Source organism: Lynx rufus, unplaced genomic scaffold, assembly GCF_022079265.1.
Source record: "Lynx rufus isolate CCGP_SWC_20201006 ecotype Redwood Valley unplaced genomic scaffold, mLynRuf1.p SCAF_2, whole genome shotgun sequence".
Lineage (NCBI taxonomy): Eukaryota > Metazoa > Chordata > Mammalia > Carnivora > Felidae > Lynx > Lynx rufus.
Window position 1 is genome coordinate 164367076 of NW_025814834.1, and position 15373 is coordinate 164382448.

The window sequence follows — 15373 nt, forward strand, 5'->3', positions numbered from 1 at the left end:
CTTCTCCAAACTAGACACACTCACTATTAGACATATTTTAGGATTTATCAGTTCCTTGAATAATGCTTTTTTACATTTGAAGGAGTATGGATATCTCTAATAGTATTTACGGTGTATAAATAGATGATCACTTTATTTTACGATGTTATCATTGATCGTCCTCTCTAGATATTCCCGTGTTTCCTACGATCACAGCCACTGTGACTTTTCAGGAGTTTCGATATGATGAATTTGATGGCTCCATCTTTACTATACCTGATGACTATAAGGAAGACCCAAGCCGTTTTCCTGATCTTTAACTGACATGGAAAATGATGTCTTCTGACCAAGGAAAGCAAGAGAATACAGAGACCCCAGAAGTGAATCCAAATAGAAGGGACAAATATTCAGCGGAGAAAAGGGAATTACATTGAATCGACACATCAGTAAAATGATATGGTGAAATGGGCCTTTAAAAAGAATTTCAGCAAGTTTCCTGATGTGCCATTTTCAGTCTTTTTAAAAATATACATATTATAAGTGTAATAGTTTGACACCTTAATGACCCTGAGTACTTCTTATGTAAAACAGCTCTAAGTGCTGTGATTTGTTTTTAAAGATTTTTACACTTCTTGTTGAAATATATATGCATATAAATATATCTATATCTAAAACACTCCTGGACCATTAACATAAATTAAATGTCTTAAGAGATATGAAGCCCTTTTAAACTTGTCATCTTATATTCAAGGTGATATTTATAAATACTCCTTCAAGCTTTGTTTTCATAAAATGTAAACTATGTAACATTATGTATAGTTCAGTAATTTGAATGTTTGTTCAATATAATGAACTAGAAGGAATGCAGTTTTCTGTAGATGAATGAACCAAATGGTAACCATTAAACAATTGCATTTATATGTTGCAATACATTTCAGAAGGAGCGTTCACTCTGCAGGGAATAAGGTACCTCCTTTAGCACCTTAGTGCAATTCATCGTGGTGCTATTTGTTTTTACCTGAATTCTTTCTTCAATGGAAAATGTTTGTTACTAATCTTCCTTTCATAGAACCTCAATTTTTTTTTCTAAACTTGAGTTTAAAAGTCCTTTTTGTGTTCATGATAAGGTGTGGTTAGCATGCTTAAAGATACTCCTCTTCCAAATCTCAGCACTTTAAAAATACTCCACAAATTTTTAAACTTGCTTCCAAATAACTGCACATCATTCTTATTATTTTGTTTTTAATGGAACATGGATGCATTCGTGTCAGTTTTAAAAAAACAACCCACGTATTTTGGACATCCCTACATATTTAATGCTTTCAAAGTAAGGTAAAAACATTTTATATGCTAACAATATTTGTTACAAGCTAAATTCCAGAAATGTACACAGGATCGACAATTCCTACTGTTTATTTTTTTAAGTCACAAGAAAATATTGATTGATTTTAATCTCCGAAGTGAAATCATGCGTTACTCATTTTTGCATTTAAAATTTTTCATATTTATTCCAAGATGGTTTGAAGGTCCAAGAATGAAAATAAATTAGGGAGAATAATGTATTACAGTCATAAAATGTTATGCTGTATTAAAGAGCTTAAAGAAATGTTTTTTAAATGTGTACTGATAAATGTGTCAGAATGCATCTGTCAAATTTTGTAGAATGACCAAATAGTTTAAACTTTTTCCAGGATTTTAACTAATTTGAATGAATTTAGAGACTTTTATTGAAGAGGTGATTTATTTAAAAATCCAAAGCATCAACCATAAGAAAATTTTATAATAAACATCTTTAAAGCTGCATCTTCCATGCTGAAACATACTACATTGCATATGTTGACATTTTATTAAATACATTTTATAATGAAGTAATCATAGTTAAAAATTCAAAGACCAATTACTACCTTGTGTGGGTCTGTTGAATTTTGTGGAAAAAGTTGGTAAACCCAGATTAGGTTTATTGAATAGAAGTTGATCCCTATTATTTTGGGAATGCTTGTTGATCAAGTGACTTGGAGATTGAATTATCCTGTCGGTGATTATATGAGGTGTGAGACACTGAACAGCAGTGGGCACTGTTGCTTTTAGGCTCCCTCGCTTTGTGGGAATATGGTATGCTTCAGGAGTAGACTGCAGATTTTTTCATACGTACAGACAATTTAGTGGATAAGAAACATGGTAAATTGCAGCTTGGGATTTATCAAGCTCCTAAAAGCTGTGAATATTTTGCTGGGGTACACTGGAGGTAGGAAGACTACTGAAAACTTTTGCACTTGGATTTTGTTTTTAACTCTTACCTTCTTCTTTCATAAAGAATAGTAGATTATCCATTCCAAATTTTTTTTTTTTTTTTACTCTCTCATAGAAGCTTATTTAAAAGTTCAGTGGGTGATGGGCACCCATATTAAGGAGAGCACTTGTTGTGATGAACACTGGATGTTATATATGTGATAAATCACTAAATTCTCCTTCTGAAACCAATACTACACTGTATGTTAACTAACATGAATTTAAATAAAAATAAAATTAAAAAGTTCAAATTTAATGAAGCAATCAGGAAAGACTTTGTTTAAGAATTCTTCAGTCTTTGTTAAGAATCCCCAGTCTTTCAGGGATCAGCCCCTCTGGGTTGATCCAGGTTTTAAAAGGGCAACCTACTATCTCCCATTCTGGGTGGGATACGAGCCTACGTATCTGTATTATGTATTATCACTCCACCAAAATGTCTTTTATCTGATCACAGAGGGCAAGCAAATGTATCTCTTATGATGGTGAAAACAAGGAGTTAATTAATGCAAATAAACTTTTCACAATATTAGACTTTTCAAAATGTGCCTTTTAATCCAGTTAATGAAGCTATGTATGCTGTGTTTCAAGTAAGTAGATCAAAAAACCATATATTTTGATAATCTCACGTGAAAATCTAGATTTTGTGTTGATTTGTTTATTTAAGTCTGTAAAATTCTATATACCTTCCAACTGTGACTGAAGAAACTGTTTAAACTTGGGAGACTGTAAAATGGTCACCTGACATGGCCCTTTACAAGTGCTCAATATTCCTGCCACCTAGTACAGAATCAGAGGAGATAGGATTCTTGTCTTCAAGAAAATTGTTCCCTAGAGACAGTTTGCCTCTGTGTGTAGTCATTTGTATACAGAGAATTGTCACACGTCACAAAAGGGAAGCATAAAGCAGATGCTGTGATTATGGGGAGGCAGGTCCATACAGTGGTCTGGAAATGAACGCATTTTCAAAGAAGCCGATAGCAGCTATAGCCAAAGAACTACCAACGGCTGACCCTTGAACACACAGGGGTTAGCGGTGTCAACCTCCCCCCCCCCCACAGTCAAAAATCCATGTAACTTTTGATTCCCCCCCGCCCCCCCACATTTAATTACTAACAGCCTACTGTTGACGGGAAGGCTTACTGACAAAGAGGTGATTAACAAATATTTTGTTCATTATATATATTATATATTCTTGAAACAAAGCTAGAGAAAAACATTAAGAAAATGATGAGAAAATATACAGTACTGTGCTATATTTATCAAAAAATCTGCATATAAGTGCAGCTGTACAGTTCACACCCATGTTAAGTGTCAACTATAGTTTCTTTCTCCTGCTTAGAACTGGTGTTGCGCCCCACTCACTCAAAAATGGGTTTTCCTGGTGGTGTTCATGTACAGTTTGTTATTCACACCTTGGGGGATGGTGGTAAATGATTGTTTTAGTGAGCCTAGTCTTTCAAATTGAGAATTAGTGAGTAGCACGGGGCACAGTATGTCTCTACTGTTAACTCTAGCAAAAGGTACCTTAACCATGTTTTCAGAATCAAGAAAATGCATCCTTACCAAACTTGTTATATTTGAAATTAGGAAGTTTCAAAGACGACGGATGGTGAAACTTGCCCCAGAGATAATTGGACAGGAAGTGTTAAACCACTTGTAAAGACAAAATTCAACTTGGTAAAAGCCCATCATTTGTATACTATGAATTAGCAGAAACTACCTTTGCCAAGCATTTTATGTCAGAAATCTGTGGCAATAGTATGTCCTAGTCAAACCATCTCAGGTATTAACATATTTTTCGGATCATGTGATCCTTCTTACAGTACTATCCAGTGATGAACTTTAAAAAAAATTTTTTAAAGGGTATCACATTGTAACTGTGCGTGTGTGTGTGTAATGTTTATTTTGAGACAGAGAACAGGGGAGGTGCCGAAAGAGAAAGAGAATCCCAAGCAGGCTCCGTGCTGTCAGTGCTGAGCCCAAGGTGGAGCTTGAACTCATGAACCATGAGATCATGACCTGAGCTGAAATCAAGAGCTGTTGGCTCAACCGAGCCACCCAGCCATCCCTCCAATGATGAACTTTTAAAACTGTTACAGCTCAGTTTAGAATAGTGCTTTCAGCCACAATTGCACCTATGGTACACAAAATTAGAATTTCACGCTGGCCACAGCACCTATAAATACTGAAATAAAATCTCTTAAAGGCTTTAAAGAAAGGTACTTGGCAATCCTTCCTGAATTTGATCATGCTTTGCAGGTGAAAACAAGGTAGAAGCTGAGTGTAATGTAAAAACAAACCATCACTTATATCATCTGTACCTCTCATAGAGTTCTTGGTCACTAATGGTGGCTAACAATGACTGGCTTTAGTATTTTAAATAATGAATGTGGGTGGCGTGGGAATTTCAGAGGACAGGACAGAAGCAGAAATTCCGTAGTTTATATACATTGTGGCTTCTCAGCTGGCACTTTGGGATGATGAGGCAGTAGCTGGACCTACAATTGCCTCACCTTCCCCTAGATCCTCCTTCAGCTTCTCAGACTATCAGCCAGGACAGTGAAGCGTCCTAGTTTCTGCAGGACACCCCTGCCACTGAGGTCAGAAGCAAACAAGACCTGATGGACCTAAGTTTCAGCCCACCCTTGTGGGCTCTGGCTCCTGTGTGTGGTTCCATCTTACTCCTACTCCTCCCAACTATCCAGCTTCCACTGTAGACTGCCAGTGGGGCTTTAATCTCCAGCATTGCAAAGACAAACACCTTTGAGACTCCTTAACCAGCCCTCAAAATTAAGGTCAAATCTTAAGATTTGTTAAGAAAGGTTGCTTCCAGTGATTCTGCTCCTCTGAACACCGATTAAGAAAAACATTCTTAACCTATATGATACTTGTCTTCTGAAACTTGATACTTAAGCAAATTTTAACTTTTCACAGTGAATGAAAAAAGGCAGTTTTTACACCTGGTATATTGATAGCATTGTATCCTAACTGAAAAGTAATATTAAGCATCATTTGGATCATCCCATTCTTTGTGACCCTAGATCTTTAATTTCTATGTACAAATCATACATTAGCTAACCAGCTTTTTAAAAAAAGGACATCCTTGGGGCGCCTGGGTGGTGCAGTCGGTTAAGCGTCCGACTTCAGCCAGGTCACGATCTCGCGGTCCGTGAGTTCGAGCCCCGCGTCAGGCTCTGGGCTGATGGCTCAGAGCCTGGAGCCTGTTTCCGATTCTGTGTCTCCCTCTCTCTCTGCCCCTCCCCCGTTCGTGCTCTGTCTCTCTCTGTCCCAAAAATAAATAAACGTTGAAAAAAAAAAAAAAAAAAAAAAAAAAAAAAAAAAATAAAAAAAAAAAAAAAAAAATAAAAAAGGACATCCTTTAAGAAAGGACTAATTTTAATGACGTGACCTGGGAAAATAACCTTCACAACAGAAGACTTTTAAAAGAACGTGAACATCACTTCCCTGATTTTTGTAAGGAAAGAATTAAAAAAAAAAATAGTTCTATCAGATCCTTTCTCTGTGAATTCTTTGATTACCAATAACATCTACTATTACACTTTAAGTATATTCTTTAGAATATTCCCACTGGTAAATTAGCATGGTTCACATATGAGTTATTTTGCTAAAGAATATCTAAATGTATTTCACATAGACCTCGACATAAAATGAAAACGGCATTCAAAATAAAACTGAATAAAGCAATCTCAAACATCTACAACTCCAGATTAGTCTCATTTAGAAAAGCTGCTTGTGTCAATGAAGCCTTAGTGATAGACATACTCTTAAAAGTACCAGTAACATTTGTCACATTGATAGTTAGCTAAAATAAACACAATTACTGTACCTGATCACAGAGGAAGTATTTTAGAACAGGGATGAAATTCATTAGCTTAGATTTGAGGCAAAAGGAACAGAAATCTTAATTCCAGCTTGAAAGGTCTATCTTCAAACAGCATGCCCTCCCACCACATCCCAAGTACATAATCTGGTGCCCAACTGGAGAAACTGGTATTGGTTTTGCTAGAGGGAAAGTTGGCTTGTGCCTGCTGATACTCACCACAGAACCTTAGTCAATTCTAAGATGCAACACCAAGGTTAAAGAAAATTAGTTTTTTACTGTTCCAGTGAAAGCCTAGTTTGATTTCCCCAAGTACCTAACATTTTCCTATGCTCCACATAATAGGTTATCGCTACCAGGAAGGTGATCCAAAATCCGGTCACAGAAAGAAAAACAGCCTTCTCAAAGCCTTATCTCCACACAATTTATCTTAGAGCTTCTGCTAAAACATTATCCCAAACTAATTATTGTATAGTTTTGAAAAGCTCCATAATCAAATGGCAGGTACCATTTACTGACCCAGGCATATTTTTTTTCTAACTACCAAAATGCATGGCAAAAACCCTCATTTTAGACAGGAAAATTAAGAAACAGGTCTCCCACCTGGTGAATGAAACCAAAGTAAGAATGGACTCTCATATAGCCTACTACTTCTCATTCACTCCTGAAGGATTGAAGTAAATAAATAGGACAAACATTTTTCTAACAAAACCACCTTTATTTTTAAATAATTTTTACTACCAAATACAGAACATAACTCAGCGTGGAGGCAGTATTCACTTGATTTCAACTGATTATGTGGTAAAGGGTTGTGTCCCCAGTGCAACCCTACCTTTGTGCATAAAATGTTCACTGAAGAATAACCTAGAAGTGTGGATTCCCTTCACTGTTAGAATCTTAAGTCAATGGCACTATTTTAAAGCCAAAAATTTCTTAACTGCTTTTGAAAAGTTAGTATATTTGTTTGTATTCAGAGATTACAAGTGAGGAAACAGGTTTTACTATTAGGTTCAACCACATGAAACTGCCAATATTTTACTTGTTTTTTGACTTACAAAAATGGCAATGTCATATGGTTCAACCCTTACTAAAAAAGTTTTCGAAAGTTTAAACAAATGTCATTTGTCTTCAACTTTGTGTTTAAAAAACGCAATGGGACCATTACTAGAACTTTTTACTCACTATAGACAAAATTCCTTTGATAAAATCTTTAAAAAGTTACTTACTACAAACTGTAAAAACAATGCTGCTTTTCTATATGGCATTTTAAAAGTTAAAAAAAATTAAACTTGCATAAAAGCTACAATTCCAAGTCTCATTTTCTCCTTAATGCCAGCCAAACACTACTCATTTCATAACTGAATAAATATACTATTTAGTATTTTACAGTAGATACATACCATTGACAGTTTCTATACTATTCCAGAAAAGGCAAATATTTATATTTCACTGAAAATATAAATTTACTAGATATAGGTGGGATCATTTATCCTAAAGTTAACTGCTTTACTCAACCCCATTCCTACGCCCAGAATATGAGAAATAAAATTACACTAAGACTGTTTTAGATAGAAATAAAACCAACTTTGACAATTCTGATGGCGACTAATCGCTACACTGACGGATTTCATCTCGTTACTGTATTTCAATATGTGGACTGAAAGGGGAAAGAACTTGATTTGTAAAATGAATGAGGTAAATGTCATACATTCAACAGTGTAAATAAATACAAATACAGTTTTACAGGAACATGAACATGAGTTTAAGGGTTTTATTATCAAAGTCTTGTAAAACAATTTCAGAAACTGTACATCAACATGGCACAGACTGTAGCCTACTTTTGTTTTTACTGCACAAAAGTGAAGCTTGAAACTCCTGTAACTAAGAAAACAGTTGCCTAACTACTTTGCATTTAACATGGAATCACTGTGTGCATAAGATTACTACTGCAGTAACAGTAACACAAATTTATTGGTTTTATACAACTTGAGATCAAATAAAAAGTACATTATCAAGTAGATTTGTCTTATTTTAAAAGCATATGAAGGTCAATTTAAAATGCACTACCCTCTTTTTCCAACACTGAGATTAAAACAAATTAATAAAAGTGGAAAATTGAAAATCAGGACAAGAGATAACTTTTCTCTTACAGATGGACTCAGGATAGGCAGAAGCTTTCACTGATGTAGACGTGGAATAAATTATTTCAGGAAAAAAAAATTCCCAAACACCTTATGAAAAAGTATACAACTCTACTTCAAAATATGCTATTTACTCACTGCCAAAGACAGTTTCATTTGAAATCTTGTTTCTGTAATTAAAGCCTAATCAGCCATCAAAAAAGGTTAGTGCATATATAACCTTTCAAAGTTAAACAAAAGCCACAAAAATTTAGCCGCAAGGCTTAAAGGATTATCTATTTCAAATGTTCATTTTCAGGTGTAACTGTAAGAATGTTAATTTGTCATGTCAACAAACAAGACCATAAGTAGATCCATCATGTTGGAGGATTTTAATGACATTTAGGATATTCCTGCCACAATAACATGCAATCAGTGCATTCCCTACATGGCTCTATTACGGCAATGAATCAAATTCTAGAAATACTATAAGTGAACTTACTTATAATAAAGGAGATCATACAACATAAACAATCCATGCCTGCTGTAGATGCATGCAGCTTTTCATTTTTGTTATGAAGCAGCACCAGAATAGTAAAACTGCTTGGATACTCAATCGGATTTCACCATGTCAAGAATTGGTTACTCATGTGTCATTTTCTAAAAGCTTTTGGATGTAAATAACTAATATCAATATCAGGAGCTTTATAACCATTTATAACTCAGAGCTGTATACATCTAGGTTTGAGATGAACAAATACAGCATTAAGAAATCACACAAAGGAATGACACTGATGCATGTATACAGTTGGATTCCCATGGAGGCAATATTCAGTCACTCATATCCATGTCTTCTTCATGATGATCATCCCCATTCACTTTGGATTCTCTTAGTGAATCACCAGTTCCCTTTTCCACAGAACATTCTTTTGTTTTAGGGGAACTTGGTTCTGTTGGCTTCTTCTCCTCTTTTTTCTCTTTCTCGCTGTCATACCCTTGTTCCTCTTCATCGTAATCCCGTGTAACCTGCTTTGCCAAGGAGAATAAAAAAAGTAAACGTCTTCCCAGAAAAACCACTTCTTAAAATTACCAGCACTACCTGAAGTATCAAAGTAAATTAGTTTGGAAACATACTTTCACATCTTTATCACTCTCTGATTTTCTTTCCCGATCCTTTTCCTTATCTTTACTTTTCTTCTTCTTGCTTGTTGAACGTTCTCTTTCATCTCTGCTTCTTTCTTTGTCCTTATCTTTCTTCTTCTCCTTTTTATGTCTAGGATGACAGTAAAAAATTCTCAAAAAAGATGCTTTAAAGGAACCACTCAAGAAGTTTCACCCTTAAGTGTAGCAGTAAGTTTAAACTTCTTCAGATGGTGAGCCTGACCCAAATTCATATGACACGAAGAACAAAGATCCAATTTCAAAATACCGGATACAAGCTGTGCACAAATAATACAGGCAAGAGGACTGGAAGCGGGTTACAGGTCTAAACGCTCACTCCCAAACACTGTTTATTAGAACACAGTCTCAAGCATGGAGGGAATGAATATATCAGCATGTTCTTAAGCACTTTAATTCCTGAAAAGGAAGGAAAAGTCTAGAATTTTAAAAATAAAAACAGTTTCTGAAATATAGAGAAGTACAGATCCCTATGACTAATATTCTTACCTCCTAGGGGATGGTGAGCGAGACAATTTTCTTTTAGGTGACCTAGGCTTTTTAGGAGATCTTGTGCCACTCCTACTTCGTCGTCGTCGTCTCTCTCTAGAAACACAAATGTGCAAACTAGACTTTAAAATACAGTATTATCTAAAATATGCACACACATCATAGCAGATGTGCCCATGAGAGGGCTCCACTATGAACTCCTACAAGTTTCTGGTAATGAAAAATCCATTTATTTTCTTTTAGTTTTTTTTTCTTTTTTAAAAGATTTTTAGTAGCAATCTCTATACCCAGTGTGGGGTTCAAACTGACAGCCCCAACTTCAAGAGTCGCATGCTCCACAGACTGAGCCAGTCAGGCGCCTCCAAAAGACCCATTTTCAAATACTGTTTTGAGCTGAAGAATCAAACGAATAATAAACAGCTGCAATGTTTTTGCAAACTGTGTGCTTTTCCTTTAATGTTCTCAAGAAAACCTTAAGTTTTCTTAAAGACAAAAGTTCTAATGCGTGAGGAAAAAGTCTGAAGTAAATGTTCAGAAATTGGTTTTAAATTCAGTGGCTAGAACAGGTATATAAAAGTATGTTGTGATATGAAAGTCAATTGCTAATAAACTCTAGGACAATTTTTTTTTTTTTTAGGTAAAATTCAAGGAGTAGAGTTAGTAATAACAGAGATCAAACTAACTCCCCACATTCCAACAAATCATGTTGCCGTCAACCCTGCTTTGAGCAATTGTTTTTAAGATGTATATAGCCTTTCCCATCTTTAAAACTGTGGGTTTTTCTTTTCTTTTTAAATATTCTGCCTGCCATTGTTCTGGAAATTTTTAAGACTTATAAGATGACCGTTATTGTAATTTAGGCACAAAAAATAATCAAAATCCCCCATTTTCGGTTGTCTTTTTTTAAAAAAAGCTTTTTGACTCTTACAGCCTGGGACCTCTACCACCAGAAACATTACACACAACTTTTCATTCATCAAGTATTTATTAAGCTTGTCAAGTCTGTATACCTCATTCTTTTTGCTACCGCTCTGTGTGATCGAAACTCCAAATACCCTAGACAGAACAGATGTTTTGTATTTGTCACATAGTATGTATGCAACAAAAATTTAACATCTATCAGTACATTTTCTTTTTACTGCTGAATAATATTCCATTGTATGAACATACCGTTTTGTTTACCCATGTTAGTTAATGGGCACTGGGGTTAACTTTTGGCTTATTATGAACAATGCTATTATAAATATTCATGCAAAAGTTTTTGTGTGGAAATTAGGTTTTCATTCCTTTTGGGTACATCCCTAGGAATGAAACTGCTGTGTCAAGAAATTCAAACTTTTTAAGGAATTGCCAAGCAGTTTTCCAAAGTATCTGCCCCATTTTAAAAATATTTATTTATTTTTAGGAGAGTACAAGTCGGGAGGGGCAGAGAGGGGACGGAGGATCTGAAGCAGGCTCTGCGCTGACAGGCTGACAGCAGCGAGCCTGATGTGGGCTCATGAACTTGAACTCATGAACTGTGAGATCATGACCTGAGCTGAAGTCAGAAGCTCAACCAACTGAACCACCCATGTGCATTTTACATTCATATCAGCAATGTTCAGAGTTCCAGTTTCTCCACATCCTCACCAACCACTAGTTACCATCTGGTTTTTAAAATATGACTATCCTAGTGGGTGTGAAGTGTTTTTAGTTTGCATTTCCTTGATGACTCATGTTGAACATCTTTTTATGCACTTATTGGACACCTGCTTACCTTCTTTGGAGAACTGTCACACTTCAGATCCTTTGCCAAATTTAAATTTGGTTATTTGACTTTCTATGATTCTGCACATGTATTTCTGTACATCCTTTCTATGATTTCTGAACAAATCATATGGCCTCTCATTTTATCAATAAACCACTATGTATGTGGATATTTTAAGTATGACTTACTATAATAAAATGAACTTAATGTAGCAATTCAGCATACATTAACATTAAAACTTAACTGTTAGGAAAAGAACACAAGCAAACCAAATCAGGATGTGAAATGTATACAGCAAACATAAAAACTGACCTTTATAACTGAATTTCATGTCATTTCAAATGTAACACCATAAAACGTAAACAGAACTTTAGGTTACTCTTCAAAATTGCCTTAAAAACACTTCAACGCTGAAGTATGTACTGATGTACTAGAAAACATTTAATGCTCACAGTCTACTATTCTTGCAAACAAAGTTTTAAAAGGTGCCAAGAACTCCTAATGCCACCTTACCTGCTTGCACTTCTGGAACGTCTGGCTGTGCTATAACTTTTTGGTGGTGTTTTGGAACGTTTCTTTTCTTTATCTTCTTTCTTTTTTTCTCTAAGAGATGAACACAATTTATGAATGCATAAGAAGAGTCAGCTAATATAAATTAATATAGCACTACAAAAAGCACAATGAAATCTAATCTCATTCCTGAAAAATGAATGGTATTCTTATAGAAACAGTATGGGAGTAATAGCTCAAGTGGCATATTTGTAGGAAATAAATTTTAAAAAATCCCATTTTCCTGGTATTACACATAAAACTCTCCAACAAAGCAAAACAGACTGTATGATGAGAAAATAATAAAGGATGATGGCCAATTTCTTGGTATATACTCTGGCAATAAACACCAATAGTTTTAGTAACTGTTTCTAGGCTCTTCAAACCTCTTCTCTCAGCTGAGTACCAGTTTCCCAACCCACCATGGCTCTATGTCCTCTACTATCAAGCCAAACCCCACAATGTGCCACTGGATTTAATCGTCAACATTACCAATATTCTAAAGCACATACTCTATGTTGTTAGTTAATTTCACCATGGACCAAGCCAACCTTCTACTTTTGTTTCCTGCTACATATTCTGGGCTATTCAGTGCTATCAAAATAATTCCCATCATAATGGACTGTTGCTACAACCATACCTCAACTTCTCTAAGACTCTGGGCAAAAGGTAACCAATGTCTTTGTTGAATGAGAAGTCCTTTAACCCCATAAACGTACACATACCCATCCTCAACTATTCTATAATTTTAGACATTAAAGTATCTCTTTTTTTTCCCCCTAAGCTAATTGCCCTATGCTACAGTTTCTATTTCACTCCTTTCCTTCTCTGGTCACCCTGCTTCCTTGAGTTACCTCCTCTCTTCATTCAAGTCTTTACCATCTAATTTCCAATTACTCTAACAGTCCCTTAAGGAGACCCAGTCATGTTTCCACAAGCTGATCCTTTATCAGAAATCTTTTCAAAGTACAAATCTGAAAATAATAGCTCCTGATTCCATTAACTTTTCCATCTGGAGACACTGCCTCTGGATCAGGTGTGTCTAAGTGTAACACAGCCTTCCGTGTGTCACCTGTCTCCTTACACTTTTCCGACCTCATTTCCTAGTTCCCCTACACCAAAATACTTGTTTTCCTAAGAATGTATGCTAACTTTGTAAACTACATTCTATACCTGAAACCATGTTCTTAAATCCAGTCAAATCTTTCAGATTTTTTTTTAATCTGAGAGAGAGAGAGAGAGAGAGAAAGTGAGCATAAGAACGTGGGAAATAGGCAGAAGGAATGAGAGAATCCTAAGCAAGCTCTACATTCAGTGTAGACCGTGACATAGGACTCGATCCCACAACCCTGGGATCATGATCTGAGCCTAAATCAAGAGTTAGATGCCCAACTGACTGAGCCACCCAGGTGCCCGTCAAATCTATCAGAATTCAATACTCAGTCACTTCTCAAGTCTCTTCTAACACGACTAACAATGATACTTCCTTGGTAATCACATTAATCTCTCTTATATAAGAAAAGTTCCTTGAGGAAAAGAATGCCCAATTCCTCTTTGTATAATAAAGGTTTCATTACACAAGTTTGTTTGATTGACTGCATTAAGATGACTCACTCTGTAAAATATAGTAACAAAGCCTCCTTTCCCAGTTGAGTTATATGCTCACCAAAAATAAATTCTTCTGGATACCAGTTGTCTTTATTATTGTAATTACATAATTATACAAATGGATAACAGTCTAAAATAAAAGGTCTGCTTCTAAAAATTTAGGCAAATATTATAGAAAGTGGTAAGAAAAGTTGCTAAAAAAACATTGTGAAACTATGTGACAACTAAAATTTGAGAAGAAAAAATTTAGTCACTTTTAAAATGTGATAGTTCTCTTGTCACCTTAAAGGTGGCTGAAATGAAAAAACAAAAACAATGATTTGGTAGATGTTACTCAGGACTACATATTAACTTAAAAGGGTCTGGCCCTAAATGAAAAAGACTACTGAATGGATGCTTGTTTAAGTCCAAATAAAATGTTAAGGTAGGATGTTTAATGAATCCTTCAACTTTAGCCTTCTGCTGGTTCCAAATCTTGGGATGAGACACTCTAAGTATGGTTCAGCAGTTCTTAAAAAATATTTATAAGGTGCTGACAATGAGATTTGTAAAGATGAATTAAGGCATGGCTGTCTACCATGAACTCTTTAGCAGACCAAAGGAATGGCTGGTAGCACCATATGCTTAGCAGGGTTGGGTGAAAAGAAGGAAATGAAAGAAGGCAGTGGGATAGCTAAGAAATTTTATTACAAAAAAATTATTATCTAGGTTTTCAGCTATAAGGAGAAGCCTCAAGTTTGCAAAAGGGCACAAGAAAACAAATGTCAGTCTCCTCAAACTTTAAAGAGTCTCTTCTCCAGTCTAGCCCTATCCCCTTTCACCACCTCTTTTGTCATTAAGTAGCACTGTATTTAAGTCTTGGAAACTCTAAAATCTGTCTTCCCACTCAATGTCAATGGTCTACTGTACCTGGTTTTTGATGTGCTCCTTGACCTTCTACCTCTCTCTCTGGAATGAGATCTTCTCCGTCTTGGACTTTTGGATCGTCGCCTACTTCTTGACTTAGAATGTGATCTCCTTCTTGATCTGCTTCTTGATCGCCTAATAATGCAAAAAGAAAGCCAATACACATATATAAATGTAGAAAGACTAGCTCTGTGACTGTTTCATTTAGCATCAAATGATTCAGACATATGGGTTAACCATCAATAAGTATGGGTAATCTTCTGTCAGTTGCTGATACTATTCATTTAGTCCACAAATAAAACATCTTTGATACACTAGAAATTAATACTTTTTTTTTAACACCTGGAATTTCTCACCTTACCTGTCAAAATAGTCCTCCTATGCCCTACAAGTCTGAGCCTAAAAATAGTGCTAGACAATGAAGGAAAATAGAAAGTTATCTGATTCATTTGCATCATCTTCCACAACTACACAGAATTTTATCATGTATCTTATGTGAATCCTCACTACTGCAGGTTAATAAATCTATGTATCTATTACCAAATACTTGCATATTCTTACCATGTGCCTTACAAATACTCGTTCTCACAATAAGCCTGTTGAGTAGGTACCATTCTTATTTGCATTTTTTAAATGTAATCCACTTAACGTGTTCTTGCCATCTAT

At 35.4% G+C, this 15373-nt stretch overlaps 2 protein-coding genes across 7 annotated transcripts in view; one reads left to right on the top strand and one right to left on the bottom strand.

Moving 5' to 3' along the window:
• Positions 1-2423, top strand: part of ANKRD13C (ankyrin repeat domain 13C) — a 90477-nt gene extending 88054 nt beyond the window's left edge. The window contains exon 13 of the mRNA XM_047084353.1: positions 169-2423. Within this exon, the coding sequence (XP_046940309.1) occupies positions 169-299 (131 nt within the window). The 3' untranslated portion in view covers positions 300-2423. The remainder of the gene's footprint in view (positions 1-168) is intronic.
• A 5443-nt stretch (positions 2424-7866) lies between these two features.
• Positions 7867-15373, bottom strand: part of SRSF11 (serine and arginine rich splicing factor 11) — a 43842-nt gene continuing 36335 nt past the window's right edge. For 3 of the 6 annotated variants that reach the window (XM_047082481.1, XM_047082482.1, XM_047082483.1), the window contains exons 9-13: positions 14711-14842; positions 12158-12247; positions 9898-10014; positions 9364-9502; positions 7867-9258 (exon numbers count right to left, since the gene is read on the bottom strand). In XM_047082481.1, the coding sequence (XP_046938437.1) occupies positions 9061-9258; positions 9364-9502; positions 9898-10014; positions 12158-12247; positions 14711-14842 (676 nt within the window). In that variant the 3' untranslated portion in view covers positions 7867-9060. The remainder of the gene's footprint in view (positions 9259-9363; positions 9503-9897; positions 10015-12157; positions 12248-14710; positions 14843-15373) is intronic. The other 3 variants (XM_047082484.1, XM_047082486.1, XM_047082485.1) reach the window with 3 other exon arrangements.